We start from the raw sequence: 16,905 nt of genomic DNA on the forward strand, positions 1-16,905 counted from the left end.
TGAGGCAATGTGAGAGATGGAGAGAGATGGGAGGGGTTTGGAGGGAAGCATTTAGTGGCTCGTGGGAGAGTGGGGAGCCATCTGTGGGCTAGCTAGGGGTGCAGGTAGAGGGGTCAGGCGACAGACAGCTGGGCACTCATAGACTGGGGTGTGACGTGAGATAACAGCACACAACTAGCTGATTTGGGGGGGGGGGAGAGAGGGTGAGTGGCGTGTGTGGGGGGGGGGGGGGGGGGGGGAAGCAGGGGGGCTGGGAGTTAACTTGGATTTAGGCCAGGAAGCAAAGGATGTGCTGTATGGCTACGAAAGTTGAGTATTCTTAAATAAGATCAGCTGGTGCCAATGTATTGGAAAGTAACTGGCACACAAAGTGCAATTGTGGCTCCTTTTTCTTTGTGAAAGAAATCATCTCATTAGCGAAACAATGGCAAGAGACTACTATTTCTTGTTACTTACACTGCTGCTTTCTTTGATAATGATCAAAAGGAACCAAATAATAGACTGTGTATGATAGAACATGTTCTCAACGAGAGTTTGTTTCATTTGTATAACATTTTATTCCATCATAGATGCTGCACTTACAGTTTCATATATGCATTGCAGCAGCAGACACAATAAAAGTAGCAATCAGCAGTGCTTAGTTTGTTGAATGGGTGAAAAATATGCCATTGTCCCAGTTCCACACATCCCCAAAATTTGATTCTGCCAAATTTTGTACTCTCTGAAATCGAATGTTTAATCCAAAGATGAAAGTGAACAAGTTTGATGCAGTATTGCTAATATTGTTTATTACTCATCTTGCTGAATGAAGTGCATACCGTGTCCTTTCTGAAAGGTTTGCAGAAGTAATGCACATGCACACATACACACACACACACACACACACACACACACACACACACACACACACATGCGCGCAAATGCAGATCACACATACATGACCACTGTCTCTGGCTGCTAGGGCCAGACTGGGAGCAACTGCGCATCATGGGAGAAACAACGGTCGTGTGTGTGTGTGTGTGTGTGTGTGTGTGTGTGTGTGTGTGTGTGTGTGTGTGTGTGTGTGTGTGTGTTTGTCCACTTTGGAAGAAGACTTTCTGATCGAAAGCTTACGTGTTTAGTAGTCTTTTTGTTGTGCTTGTCTGTGACCTAACATCTCCTGTATACTGTGAATAGCAATGTATCTTTTTTATAATATGGTCATTATTCCAGCCTAGATTTTCTATTGTTTGTTTCCTTTTAAGACCTTATAAAGACAGTTGCTGACAATTTCTTTTTTCTTATTGGAGAAAAGCAAAACCATATGGGGGCCAGAATTAGATTGTAAATGAATATGGAATAGAGTATATTTATTCTCCCTGTATGCAGTGTCACACTTCATTTCTGGCAGCACCACCTTCTCAACACATGACTGTCCCCCACCACCTCACCATAGTCTTCAAGTTATATCCTATAGCACTTCTGGGTGGACAAATAGATGAAGGATGTAGTTTAAAACAGTATAACTAAACTTAAAAGTCAAACTGCCCTTTTATAGAGACTGCCATCATTATTTAAACATACTAAACAATATCAAAACAGTCGAAAGAAATTTTTTTTCAAAAGAGCAGAAAATTGTAGTGAAATTCATGAAAGGATTGTTTTAAATTGTTATATCTTAAATCAATAAGTGTGTCAGCATTTCCCAGGATTTTCTGGCTTAATTAAGACTAGGTCATGCCACCACAGTGGTCAGACAGTGGACTTGCCTTCGAGAGGACAACGGACCCGAGTCCCATCGGGCCACCAAAATTTGGCTTTTCCTCGATTTCCCTAAATGATTTAAGACAAATGCTGGGATGGTTCCTTTAAAAAAGATGACATTCGGCTGAGAAAGCTAATTTCTGTGGCAGGTCTGATGACACAGTGCTGGTGGAAGCACGAGTATTTCAGAGCACACCATTCATTGCACATTGTTAAACATAGGGCTCTGCTGCAGACAACCCCTGTATGTTCCCATGTTGACAACACTGTTGAATTACAATTTCTGTGGCTCGGGAGCAATGAGATTGGGCAGTGAATCAATAGAAATGTGTCATCTGGTTGAATCATTCATGTTTCGCATTACACCTGCTTGGCGGTTTTGTGCACATACACTGTCAACAGAGTGAATTGGTGCTTGAAAGGTGCAGTTTGCTACAGACGTAGGCCAGTGGGAGCAATATTATGCTATGGAGGACATTCACCTGGTCTTCTGTGGGTCCTGTGGTAGTAACTGAAGGCTCCATAACAGCTTTGTTCTGTGTGAACATTATTGTGCACTGTCCGCACCCTGTCCCTAATGAAGGTGACATGTTTCAACAATATGACTTTCAGTGTCACGAGGCCAGAATCAAATTCATCCCTTCTGAATCTGATGGAATACGTCTGCGATGCTATCAGATACCAGTTCTGCACCCAGAAACCACTGATCTCCAATTTATGGGAATTACATGACCTGTGCTTAGACATGCGGTGCTGCATAATGCTGGGAACATACCTCACATAATGCTGGGAACATACCTGAAATTTGTTGAACTTGTCCCACACAAAATCACTGCTGTATTGTGTTCCAACAGTGGACAAACACATTATCAAACAGGAGGTCATAGTGTTTTGTCTCATCAGTTTATATATTCAATGCTTGAATGAAAGGTGTGCTCTTTTCCTTTTTTCTGCCATTGCGTGTATGAGTAAAGCAGGATGTTCTACCATTTGGGCTTGTTTATATGAAGGCTGTCAGTATTACCACCTGTACAGATACTAAATGCTCCTTTTGTGAAGACCTTTTATCTTGAGAACACTTTTAACTTTGTTTCACAAATGGCAGCACAGTTTCAAGAAAGCTTCTTAATTGAATGTAATAGTTAAAATAATACCTTCAGCAAAAGATGTGTGCGTTGGAGTGGGGAAAAAGATTGGAGATGTATGTAGTTTAATTTTCGTAAATTGTTAAGAAGGTTAACAGCTTGGCATGCTAAGATAAATTCAGACATTCTCTAAAAAAAGAGAAAAAGATTAATTTAACAGAATCAGTGAGGTATACAAATATAACAACAGACTTGTAGAACCATTATTTTGTAGGTCAGATTAGATTAGATTCAGCTTTTGTTCCAAGACCCAAAACATGAGATGATTCTCATGGGTGAGTAACATGCCAGAAAGTATAACATAAAAAATATAAAACATTTGAATACCCTGATCATTTGTCAGGAGATTGTCAAACTAGGTGAATACAATACAAACTGGAACAGCTAATATTTTCAGAATTGATACGCTGTCAGACTGAAACATTGTTATGCACTATTAATAAATTTATCAAACAAAAAGTACATAATCTTGACTGTTATGACAAAGTGCTCTCAGAACTGAAATCTAACAGACATTCTTATTTAAGCTGGCCTAACAGCCACTGTTAAGATATTCATCTATAGAGTCTTTCAAACTCTGTTTAAACCATGCTTTATCTGATACCAAGTTTTTACTTAAACCTAACTAACCTAAGGACATCACACACATCCATGCCCGAGGCAGGATTCGAACCTGCGACCGTAGCAGTCGCGCGGTTCCGGACTGAGCGCCTTAACCGCGAGACCACCGCGGCCGGCTGTTTGTTTTGAATACAGTCCAGAGACAGGTAGTGCTATTTTCATTGTTTTCTACAGGAAGTATCTAGTAACCACAATTTAGTCAACTATCAGCCGCCTTTAGTGAATTAGCAGTCTAGTTATAAGTTGATTAACTCTCTACAGTAAATTGATTTCTTAGGATGGATAGGATGTGAGACTGCTGTGTACGGACACAGGAGGAGCTGGCCACTGTTCGCGAACAGCTGAACGTGTTGATGGCCGTGGTTAGCCGTCTTCCGGCTACTGCCTCGGAGTGTAGTGGCAGTGGGGAGTCTGGTGCATTGCATGGTACACCCCAGGTGTTACATGCTTCACCCACTGACCCTGCTGTCGACACATCTTTGCGGGTACCGGGCGCTATTGGGCCACCCTCTTCCCAAGGGGAGTGGCGGGTTCAGCGGCGTTCGCGGCGCACGAGGCGGAGGGTCAGTGTGGAGGCTGGCCGTGTGGCATCGCCCGTTCTGCCTGTGAGTGGACATGTGGCCACTCCTTCAGCAAGGTCCGAGCAGGCACATGGGGGGGAGGGGTTTATTAGTTATTGGGAGCTCCAACGTTAGGCGGGTGATGGAGCCCCTTAGGGAAATAGCGGAAAGGTCGGGGAAGAAGGTCGGTGTTCACTCTGTCTGCTTGCCGGGGGTCTCATCCGAGATGTGGAGGAGGCCGTGCCGGCAGTGATAGAGAGCACTGGGTGCACCCGACTGCAAATTGTTGCTCATGTCGGCACCAACGACTCCTGCCGTCTGGATTCAGAGGTCATCCTCAGTTCGTACAGGCAGTTAGCAGGGTTGGTGAAGGCGGAAAGCCTCGCGGGGTGGAATCTGAGCCAACTATTTGCAGTATCGTTCCCAGAAACGATAGTGGTCCTCTGGTTTGGAGCCGAGTGGAAGGCTTAAACCAAGGGCTCAGACCACTCTGCGGAGATCTGGGGTGCAAATTTCTCGACCTCCGCTATCGGGTGGAGAAATGTAGGGTCCCCCTGAATAGGTCATGTGTGCACTACATGCAAGAAGCGGCTACAAGGGTAGTGGAGTATGTGTGGAGTGCACATGTGGGTTTTTTAGGTTAGAGAATTCCCTCCCTAGGCCCGACAAGACACCTCCTGAGATGCGGCAAGGTAGGAGTAAACAAAATTCAACAGGGAATAACAATATTAATGTGCTAATAGTAAACTGCAGGAGCGTCTATAGAAAGGTCCCAGAACTGCTCTGATTAATAAACGGTCACAATGCCCACATAGTACTAGGGACAGAAAGTTGGCTGAAACCAAATGTAAACAGTAATGAAATTCTAAACTCAGATTGGAATGTATACCGCAGAGACAGGCTGGACAGTGAAGGGGGAGGCATGTTAAAGCGATAAGAAGTGCAATAGTATCGAAGGAAATTGACGGAGATCCGAAATGTGAAATAATTTGGGTGAAGGTCATGGTTAAAGCAGGCTCAGACATGGTAATTGGATGTCTCTATAGGCCCCCTGGCTCAGCAGCTGATGTGGCTGAGCACCTGAAGGATAATTTGGAAAATATTTCGAGTAGATTTGCCCACCATGTTATAGTTCTGGGTGGAGATTTTAATTTGCCGGATATAGACTGGGAGACTCAAACTTTCATAACGGGTGGCAGGGGCAAAGAATCCAGTGCAATTTTTTAAGAGCTTTATCTGAAAACTACCTTGAGCAGTTAAACAGAGAACCGACTCGTGGCGATAACATATTAGACCTTCTAGTGACAAACAGACCTGAACTATTTGAAACAGTTAATGCAGAACAGGGAATCAGCGATCATAAAGCAGTTACTGCATCGATGATTTCAGCCGTAAATAGAAATATTAAAAAAGGTACAAAGATTTTTCTGGTTAGCAAAAGTGACAAAAATCAGATTTCAGAGTACCTGATGGCTCAACACAAAAGTTTTGTTTTAAGTACAGATGGTGTTGAGGATCAGTGGACAAAGTTCAAAATCATCGTACAATATGCGTTAGATGAGTATGTGCCAAGCAAGATCGTAAGAGATGGAAAAGAGCCAGCGTGGTACAACAACCGAGTTAGAAAACTGCTGCGGAAGCAAAGGGAACTTCACAGCAAACATAAACATAGCCAACACCTTGCAGACAAACAAAAATTACGCGAAGCGAAATGTAATGTGAGGAGGCCCATGCGAGAGGTGTTAAATGAATTCGAAAGTAAAGTTCTATGTACTGACTTGGCAGAAAATCCTAAGAAATTTTGCTCTTATGTCAAAGCGGTAGGTGGATCAAAACAAAATGTCCAGACACTCTGTGACCAAAAAGGTACTGAAACAGAGGATGATGGACTAAAGGCCGAAATACTAAATGTCTTTTTCCAAAGCTGTTTCACAGAGGTAGACTGCACTGTAGTTCCTTCTCTAGATTGTCGTACAGATGACAAAATGGAAGATATTGAAATAGATGACAGAGGGATAGAGAAACAATTAAAATCACTCAAAAGAGGAAAGGCCGCTGGACCTGATGGGATACCAGTTCAATTTTACACAGAGTATGCGAAGGAACTTGCCCCCCTTCTTGCAGCTGTACCGTAGGTCTCTACAAGAGTGTAGCGTTCCAAAGAATTGGAAAAGGGCACAGGTCATCCCCATTTTCAAAAAGGGACGTCGAACAGATGTGCAGAACTATAGACCTATATCTATAACGTCGATCAGTTGTCGAATTTTAGAACATGTATTATGTTCGAGTATTATGACTTTTCTGTAAACTAGAAATCTACTCTGTAGGAATCAGCATGGGTTTCGAAAAAGACGATCGGGTGAAACCCAGCTCATGCTATTCGTCCACGGGACTCAGAGGGCCATAGACACGGGTTCGCAGGTAGATGCTGTGTTTCTTGACTTCCGCAAGGCGTTCGATACAGTTCCCCGCAATCGTTTAATGAACAAAGTAAGAGCATATGGACTATCAGACCAATTATGTGATTGGATTGAAGAGTTGCTAGATAACAGAACGCAGCATGTCATTCTCAATGGAGAGAAGTCTTCCGAAGTAAGAGTGATTTCAGGTGTGCTGCGGGGGATTGTCGTAGGACCGTTGCTATTCACAATATACATAAATGACCTTGTGAATGACATCGGAAGTTCACTGAGGCTTTTTGCGGATGATGCTGTGGTATATTGAGATGTTGCAACAGTGAAAAATTGTACTGAAATGCAGGATGATCTGCAGCGAATTGATGAATGGTGCAGGGAATGGCAATTGAATCTCAATGTAGACAAGTGTAATGTGCTGCGAATACATAGAAAGAAAGATCCCATATCGTTTAGCTACAATATAGCAGATCAGCAATTGGAAGCAGTTAATTCCATAAATTATCTGGGAGTATGCATTAGGAGTGATTTAAAATGGAATGATCATATAAAGTTGATCGTCGGTAAATCAGATGCCAGACTGAGATTCAGTGGAAGAATCCTAAGGAAATGCAATCCGAAAACAAAGGAATTAGGTTACAGTACACTTGTTCGCCCACTGTTTGAATACTGCTCAGCAGTGTGGGATCCATACCAGATAGGGTTGATAGAAGAGATAGAGGAGATCCAACAGAGAGCAGCATGCTTCGTTATAGGATCATTTAGTAATCGTGAAAGCGTTACGGAGATGTTAGGTAAACTCCAGTGGAAGACTATGCAGGAGAGACGCTCAGTGGCTCGGTACGGGTTTTTGTTGAAGTTTCGAGAACATACCTTCACCGAGAAGTCTAGCAGAATATTGCTCCCTCCTACGTATATCTCGCGAAGAGACCATGAGGATAAAATGAGAGAGATTAGAGCCCGCACAGAGGCATACCGACAATCCTTCTTTCCACGAACAATACGAGACTGGAATAGAAGGGAGAACCAATAGAGGTACTCAAGGTACCCTACACCGTCAGGTGGCTTGAGGAGTATGGATGTAGATGTAGATGTAGACCAAAAAATGTTTTTCTCGTAATGAAGACACTAAAGTGGGGGTCAGCTATGCTGTTATTGCTTTTAATGATGGCAACATTGGTAGCGTGAAAGTGCTACAACATATGGGAATTAATTCTGGAGCAAACTGCATCAGAGAATTTGAATGGATGGACAAGCTTTGCATTGGTAAAGCAAAGTATGCAGCACAGTTGGCCACTACAGAGTCCAGAAAGAAGAAAACAAGAAAAAACTTAAAAAAGATCAAGAGGATGATATACAGTAAGGTGCAGGGTGCTTCTGAGTGACTAAAAATAAAATGTTAAGCATATATTGAGTTACAGTCTATTAAAACTTTAAAAACTCTTCCTGAAAATTTACATTTTCTCTTGCATTTTTCCCTAAATCTCAGAAACTACTTCGAGTAGCGAATTCAAATTTTCAGGGAGTAATAACATATGTATCCTGAGTCTTCCGAACTAAAAGAAGAACATAATGTTATGTATAAATAAAATTATTTAGAATAACATACAAAAAAGTACACAAAATTTTAACTGTGTAATTAAAAAATTGTATTTCCAAAAGCAGTGGCTGAAATGCAATCATTGTAAGACTCAGAACATATAGTTTAATGTGCTGTAAAAGTTTCTTGTCAATGGCTACAGTTGTTCCTGAAATACGGGGAAGTTAAGTCACTAAATTTAACATTGTCAGGATAGGGCGTTCAAACTCCCCTTAATGCACGTTTTCTCCTTCCTCCACTTGGTGAGCGACACATTTATAGTATTTTCACAACAGCAGTAGCTATTTTCTTACAATTTCTTTTTGCCGGCATACCATGTCCCGGGCTTCAAGGGATGTGTGGGATTTATTACCTCAATGAGTGAACACTTCTGTGGCACGTGCAACCATTTACGGATAACAGCTGATGGCAATTTGGAGGTGTGTCTCTTTGGGAATTCAGAGATATCTCTCAGGTGAGTGATGAAACATAGAATAATCGTGTCCAAGTGAAAATTCATGCGAGGAAACCATAAAATTACTAGAAGACTGACAGACTGATCAGTATTTTACCTTCAGGAGGTGAAATTCCAAAACTTCTTATAGACACATTCGTTCCTCTTGTCCTCACATTAGTCGTGGAGTCCGAGTGACCTTTCAGACCTTCAGAAACTTATCCCTCTTTCCTCTCTCATGAAGGAACTGATAGTTCCAAATGCTGAGTATAGAATAATACTTTTAAACTGTTTGCCATGCACATTAGGTATGTGGTTGGTATATGGAAGAGATAAACTGCAGTTAAATCCAGCAGGTATGAAATGAGTAATCTTTTCTTGAAGTTTTCAGCTTGCACCCTCCTCCCTCCCAGACATACAAACCAGATACCTCTAGCTAAATAATTTGTGAGTATATATAATTTGCCTCTGTCAACATCATGTTACACTAACCTATTTGTGAGATTAAATTAAAGGAAAGTAATCAGGACTGGAAATTATGTAAAGACATTTTTAGCTATGTCCCTAGGTTGTAATAAAGCTAACACAGTATTTCTGTCCGTGTGATGGTAACTATGATTCGCCAGCCACCGTTGCCAAGCGGTTCTAGGCGCCTCAGTCCAGAACCGCGCGACTGCTACGGTCGCAGGTTTGAATCCTGCCTTGGCTCAGATGTTAAGTCCCATAGTGCCCAGAGCCATTTGAACTGTGATTCATCATTATCAGAGTCTATATGTTCCAAATAAAAATTGGAACTTCATGTGTATAAATGTACAAATTATTAGACAATGGGACCAACAACTGACACTTTTAAATTGATGACTAGACTAAGAGATTAATAATAGGAAAAAAACTGCAAGATACTTGGCGATAAGTTTGTTTCAGGACAAGGTACGAGGGGTGGGGGGTGAGAAGAATCAGCTCTCTCTTTGTGAGCATAACAGAAATCCTTTATCAACCCATGGTAAAATAAGATATAAAAATACAGGGTCAAACAATTAAGTATCTTAAAAACCAAGTGACTAATAAAATTGAAAGCTAAGAAAAGTAAGTTCGTAGTAAGTAGAATTTCCCAGCTCTACAAGGAATTGAACCTGATCCCTTTCTATGGCACGCCTGTGGCATACTGACTGCATAGCTGTGGCAAGAGTCATAATATATACTTGTGAACAATTGAGTTATAACTATTCTGTTTATTGGGGAGAGAGTATGTATATTGCCACCGTGAATGAAATAGTTTAGTGTATCGTAACTGGAATGTATTCAGACCTCGTACTTGTGTGAGAGCGCAGTGTCTTAGACACTTGTACTGTTTGTCTTAGCATGAACTAACCGGTGAGCCTTACTTTCTAGTATTTTTAATTATATATCATTACTGGTGCCTCTGGCACTTTTGTGTTGCAATAGCTTGCAATAGCAAACATTGAGTCAACCATGGTTTTTGGATTAGAAGTAGAGGTCAGCTGGGTTGACATTGGGAATAGAGTGATGGGAAGTGGACAATAAGCAGTTATATTGAAGGATGCATTATTTGATATGTTAAGGTTAATTACAAAATGTGGAGTGGAGAATTTTTCACGTTGAGCAGAAGTAAGTTTACAGGACCAGATGTCAAATTACACATGATCAGCATGAACACTGGCACACAGAATAATTTATAGGTAGCCTTGCTGTATATAAAAAATCAGATTTGTGCTGAACTGTCATGAACAAACTGTCACTTCTCTGGAATAAATAGACTCTGATTTGTTAATTACATCTGTGTAAATGAAAAATATATTAAAAGGTAGAGTGCTGCTTACTGTAGAGGAGACATGTTACATTGTAGACAGGCACAATTAAAAAGGCACTTACACAAAGGTTTCGGCCACAGCCTTTATCAGCAAAAGAGATACAGAGAAACACACACATTTATACACACAGGCAAGCACATGTCACACACATATGACTGCCAACTCCAGCAGCTTGCCTCTAGCTGCTGGACTTGGCAGTTTTTTTTTTCTCTGTGTGTGTGTGCGTGCGTGCGTGCATGCACACGCGGTGTGCTTGCTTGTGTGTTGTGCCTGTGTGCAACTTTGTTTTCTTTACGGTAAATAGTGATCTATCTTTCCCTGCACTGTTGATATTCCTACCTGGAATTTCCATTGTTTAATCAGTGTAAATAAGAAGGACACAGTTACATATATTCTGTCACTTGAAGACTAATACATGAAGTCAGTGGACATTATTTTTTATTGCAGAGGATCTTTGTCACCACTAATTATTAATTTTGTGTGCCAGTTAATTAGACATGGTTTCATCCTTTCCTGGATGTGCCCTTTTTGTTAAATCTTCCTTCAAAAGATCTGATTTACTTCAAGTTAATAAACCTGAGTATTCAGAAAAAGGAGGTGCAGCTTACAGCTGCAGTGTCACAGTTGATCACAGGGTGATTTTATCACTGCCATATCGTGGGTACCCATGGCTCGAGACACTTATTCTATAAGGGTGTGTAGTCATTGGGCTTTCTTGTACCACAGTGTCAAAGGTGTAATGTGAGCAGATTTATTCAAGGAAAATACTACCACAATCAGCAGAGTGAACTGCTATGGGCAACAGGATATCATTGACAGGGGTTACCACTGACTAGCATGGCTTTAGCAGTGAACAGGTGGGCCACAATGTAGCAAATGACACACCAACTCAGTGACAGTCAATAAACAGTAACCATTCATGCCACTGGGAACTGTCACCTCTTTGTGGGATACAAAGATGCAATCTGCACACTGCTCGTCGCAGTTACAAAGATTAGCATTGGTTCAGAACAGCACCAAGGGATGCTCGAAGCATGCAGGAAGGTCGTCTGTCTGATGATTTGCGGTACATATTGCCAAGGTGGCAGGGTGCAAAATAAGGAGTGATCAAAAAACTTCCATTTGAAGGCTGCATAGTTCAGATCAGTATGCCACACACACACACACACACACACACACACACACACACACAGACACAGACACACACACACACATACACACATATCCATCCGCACATATACCCTGCTTGTGTCTGTATATGTGCGGATGGATATATGTGTGTGTGTGTGTGTGTGTGTGTGTGTGTGTGTGTGTGTGTGTGTGTGCGCGAGTGTATACCTGTCCTTCCCACCCCCCCCCCCCCCCCCCCACCGCCCCCTAAGGTAAGTCTTTCCACCCCCAGGATTGGAATGACTCCTTAACCTCTCTCTTAAAACCCACATCCTTTCGTCTTTCCCTCTCCTTCCCTCTTTCCTGATGAAGCAACTGTGGGTTGCGAAAGCTTGAATTTTGTGTGTGTGTTTGTTTGTGTGTCTATCAACATACCAATGCTTTCGTTTGGTATGTTACATCATCTTTGTTTTTAGATATGTTTTTCCCATTTGGAATGTTTCCCTGTATTATATTATATATCAGTGCTTTCCTCTCCCACAACTATCCTGCAGACCTTGTCCACAAACAGATCTCCCAAGCAATACATTCCTCCCCACCCAACAACAATGTTACTACCCCCAGACCACACAGAAGCATTCCCCTTGTCACCCAATATTATCCTGGCCCAAATACATCAACTAATTACTCCGCCACGGATATGAATTTCTCAAGTCAAGCCCTGAAATGAGATCATCCCTTGACAATATTCTCCCCACACCACCCAGAGTTGCCTTTTGCCGACCCCCTAACCTCCGTAACATCCTTGTCAAACCCTACAATATTCCCAGACCACCTTCTCTACCCAGCGGTTCCTACCCCTGTAACCGACCATGATGCAAAACCTGCCCCATGGATCCCCCCACAACCAACTACTCCAGCCCCGCTACTGGTAAAACATACACAACTCAAGGCAGGGCCACATGTGAGACAACACGTCATTTATCAGCTGACATGCCTGCACTGCACAGCCTTTTACATTGGTATGACGACAACTAAACTGGCTGAGCGCATGAATGGGCACAGACGAACTGTCCGCCTAGGAGATGTCCAATACCCAGTAGCGGAGCATATCCTCCAGCATAATTCTAGGGACCTAGGAACCTGCTACACCATATGTGCCATTTGGCTTCTCCCACCCAACACCAGTACCTCGGAACTGCGGAGATGGGAACTTTCACTCCAACACATCCTTTCATCCCGCCATCCCCCTAGACTGAACCTATGTTAACCAACCTCACTCCCATTTACTCTTTAGTCTTCTCCTCTTTCCCTTTCCTCTTTAGCCATTCATGCATCTTTTCATCCAACATAGTTGCGTTTATCTTTATACTATGTACCTCTTTACTTCTGTATTCATCCTCCTTGGTTTGAAGCTGGCACAGTAATTACAGTAGAATATCTTTGGCTTCCCTCTGACATCCATGCCTCCATCTTTGCTACCCTCCCTGTTTACCTTTCACCTGTTGCTTCATAACCTGGATTGTGAATAACTGAATCGACTTTCCCTTCTTCCCCTTTTTTCCCCTCTCTCCTCCCTGATGAAGGAACGAAGTTCCGAAAGCTAGGATACGTCAATTTTCTGTTCTGTTTTGTGTATCTATCGGCTGTACTGAGCTGGCCAGGCCCTCTATCTCTTTGTTAGCATTTGTTTCATATACATAAACACACACACACACACACACACACACACACACACACACACACACACACACACACACACACACACAGACAGGGTGATGCGTATTATCATTTAAAAACCTCCAAAGCACTGTATATGACCCTGAGACAAGTAATTTAATACAAGACACATGGAATCACAAATGTTGGATACGATACAAATGTTGGGAAATGTGTCAAAAGCGAATGACAAATGTCACCAGATGATGTACCTTGCCATGCTTGCAGTGGTTGAGCCTCTCGGCCTGCCACACTTGATCATCCCAACCCAAGTCAAGTATTCATATCATTATGGCTACGGACACACATGTGCGACTTTAGTGATGGCATTCGGGATTTGAGTCTTGCATCTGGCAGGCAGTATTCTTTCATTGTGTTAAACAATTATGTATTTATATTAAAGTTTATTATTTTATTTACCGGCCTTGCAGTTTCCTTGATTTCTTGCAAAGTACAGTACAATGAAAACCTACCATATTGCATAACAAGTAGATGAGTATAAGCTTCAGAATAGCATCATTGCCATAAAATGACCCATGTTTTCTTTACTAACTAATGTCTGTAAACAAAAAGAGAAGGGACAGAAGCAAAAAACACAAAATCAGAACTGCTTTTGCTTGATTACAGCAGGGACAATAATTTTGTAACATCTACATTTACAACAGATCATATTTACAAAATGTTTTCGAAATTTGCTCTGTTTGCTCAAATGAAAGTATTGCACTGCTCAATCATTCCTTTACACTCAGCCCCAACTGCTGCACATGCTGTGGGGTATGTCATCTGGTTACGTCATATGTTCAGTGTTTCTCACCAATTTTTGGGGTATTTTGAAATGTACAAAAAGGCAAATGCAGAAGGTTATCACATTTTGCTGCACATTACCTGCGTCACAGAAAAATAATGTATACAAATCTTCTCAGATTTGCCACTGAATAACTTTGTGCAAGCCTCACAATATTTCACCAACACAACTGTTCGTCATCTTCAGGTAGTGGTGGGTCCTGTCATCACTGCTGCAAGATGTGACTGGTGATATTCGCACAGCAGAATTGAAATTTGTCAGGCTAGAAGCAGGAGTACGAATGTGTGGACAGGCACTCCCAGTTGGATGGAAATGCCATTCATAGTAGCCTTCTGCTTATGTGTTGTGGGCAATGACTGCACTTCTGGGCACTCGTGTGGTTAAAAGCTGAATTAACTCTCTGCAAGGTGCTGCATCAGGACATACATCGGAGGATCTGGTTTCTACTGTGTTAATTTCATAGCAGTCAGTGCTGGATTCTGGGCAGTGCTTAGTCAAAATTCCATATTCCTGTTGGTAAGATTGCCCACCGTATGGATACATGCCTCATTCTTAAAAACACAATCCTAGAGTGATGATGCTAAGGATAAAATTTCAGTCCTCTTGGGAAACGTGTGGTGCCCTGTATTCTGGCAGTGCTCTGCTACCACTAATTTACTGGGTGGCACTTTTGTCAGCGCTGTTGAACACAGTGTTCTTGCACAACTTGAGGTGTCTGCCCTATATAAGATTTGCCATAATGGCATCAGATCTTATATATGATCTGTGTTTTCTAAGGTCAAGATTGTCTTTAACTGAACACAAACAATTCCTTAGTTTTGCTGGTAGTCGAAAAACACACTTGATTCTGTTTCTCTTAGCGATTCTTTCTATTTTTGAAAACATGCCACTGGAATATGGCAAGAAAGCCATTTGCAGTGCTTGTCTAAGTATCTTCATTTACACCCCTACACTGAACTTGCTTTGCTCAGAACACATTGCAAATCTGTTTACAAGAATAACATTCTGCTGGAACACTGTTCTTAGGTGTTACAGTTCACCAGGCAGACTGTCGGTATCTGAGATCACGTGTGCTCTATGTGCCAGGGAGTGTAAGACACTACCACATTGTGCAGGGTGATGGCAACTTTTGGACCGCAAATATAACTCTGCATGTATCAGTTTGCAGTAGAGACTATGCCCCAGTGTTCTGTCAGCTTTTCTTCTAACCGTGACATCCAGGAATGGTAAGCTGCTATCTTATTGTACTTCCACAGTGAACTGAATATTCAGATGGAGCGAGTGCAAATGCTGCAGGAACATAGATAGTGTCTGTATTATGTGGGCCACACCACAAATGTCTCTTCAGCATTCTGCCAGAAGGAGGAATGTTGGATATTTACTAAGGGAAATAGAGGATCTCCCATGGGAGCACTGTCCACTTGATCAAAGTAGTTGGTGTTACATAAGAAATAGGATGAGGTATGCACATGTTTAAACAGCACCACAATTTCTTTCTCAAACTTGCTGCTAATAACCTCTAATGAGGGCTGCAGGGGCACTTTTGTAAGTAATGATATAACATTTGAGCTAACTAAAAGATCTGAAAGTTCTAGTTTAAGCATCTTCAGGTATTCTATGAAATCCTCTGAATTCTAAATATGATGGTCATAGTCATCCACATGATAAATTTCAAAGCTGTCACGTGGAAATTGCCAGTTGCATCTTGCAGCAGTGATAGTGGAAATCACCACCACCTGAAGATGTCAAAACGTTGTGTCACTGAAATATTGAGGGAGGGACTTGCATAATGTTATCTGGTGGGGAACCCAAAGTGTTTTTGCAACAGATCTATCAGGCAAGCCTGAAAATTCACATATACTCCAAGCAGTAAGTACCTGTTGTAAAATGGTCACATTAGTGAGCTTGGCAATTAATTAACAGTTTATCAATAAATTTGGCGTCATTTTGCAAGAAATTGTGCTATGTTCCACTACTCCCTCTTCAACAAAACTAATGTCAGTTTCTGCTCCACCTCTTCAGCCCGAGATCCTATGTATACTCTTGAGCATTTGTGTAAGATACCTGTTTATTTATAAAAATAAAAGTAACTTCTATCATGACTTTCCCATTCTTGTCCAGTGGGTTTGTTATCCTGCTGTTGCCTACTGCAAACTACAGGATTACTGTTGAAGATTTCTGCAAAGTTTTTCTTCCTTTTTAGTGCACCAACATTTCACTGTGTGGTAATTGCCTGGTACTGTTTAACGAGTGTTTTAACTGTTGTTTCAGAGATGCAATACGAAGCAAATGCAGTGAGGATGACTTGCTTGCCATGATTGGGGCAGGAGTGAGTAGAAAGAAGAAACAGCATGCAGGTAAGATACATTACAGCAAATGTAACTCTATAGATAGAAAGAAAATTTCTGCTTAACAAGTCATAGCAAACATAAGAGCAAAATAGAACGAAAAACAACAGTGATAGAACCTGTGTTTTTGTGTAAAATTGGATTTAATTTTTTATTTAGTATTCATTCTGATTAATGCTCATTGGTCAACAGTACATTTCAGCCCTAGAATTTGGTTCTGCAAGGTCCACCAGATAACCATATATGGCTGTTGTAACTCCTTTATTGGACTTCAGAAGTTTTCCAGCAACAAATCTTTTTTTCTTTCTTTCTTTCTTTCTTTCTTTTTTTTTCTTTTTTAAAAAAAAGCTAAAATGCAGAAAACATCATAAAGGAAACACTCACAGAAAAGCATCAGTGTACTTGAAACAATGGAAACTCCAGTAGGAATATAAACAATGTTGGAAAAGACAGATTACTACTTACTGATGAAGGCTGTGGCTGAAAGCTTTATGTAAGTGTCTTTTAATTCTGCCCATCTGCAGCCTAAGGTATCTTCTTTATGGTAAGTAACAGTCTGTCTTTTCCTTCATTAT

General features: G+C 41.5%; 1 protein-coding gene across 1 annotated transcript in view; it reads left to right on the forward strand.

Moving 5' to 3' along the window:
* LOC124722819 (GTP 3',8-cyclase-like) overlaps nt 1-16,905 on the forward strand; it is a 115,421-nt gene that overhangs the window by 13,464 nt on the left and 85,052 nt on the right. Inside the window, 1 exon segment of the mRNA XM_047247944.1 lies at nt 16,254-16,311. Coding sequence (XP_047103900.1) covers nt 16,254-16,311 — 58 coding nt within the window.

The sequence above is a fragment of the Schistocerca piceifrons genome, chromosome X, assembly GCF_021461385.2.
Source record: "Schistocerca piceifrons isolate TAMUIC-IGC-003096 chromosome X, iqSchPice1.1, whole genome shotgun sequence".
In the NCBI taxonomy this organism is placed as follows: Eukaryota; Metazoa; Arthropoda; class Insecta; order Orthoptera; family Acrididae; genus Schistocerca; species Schistocerca piceifrons.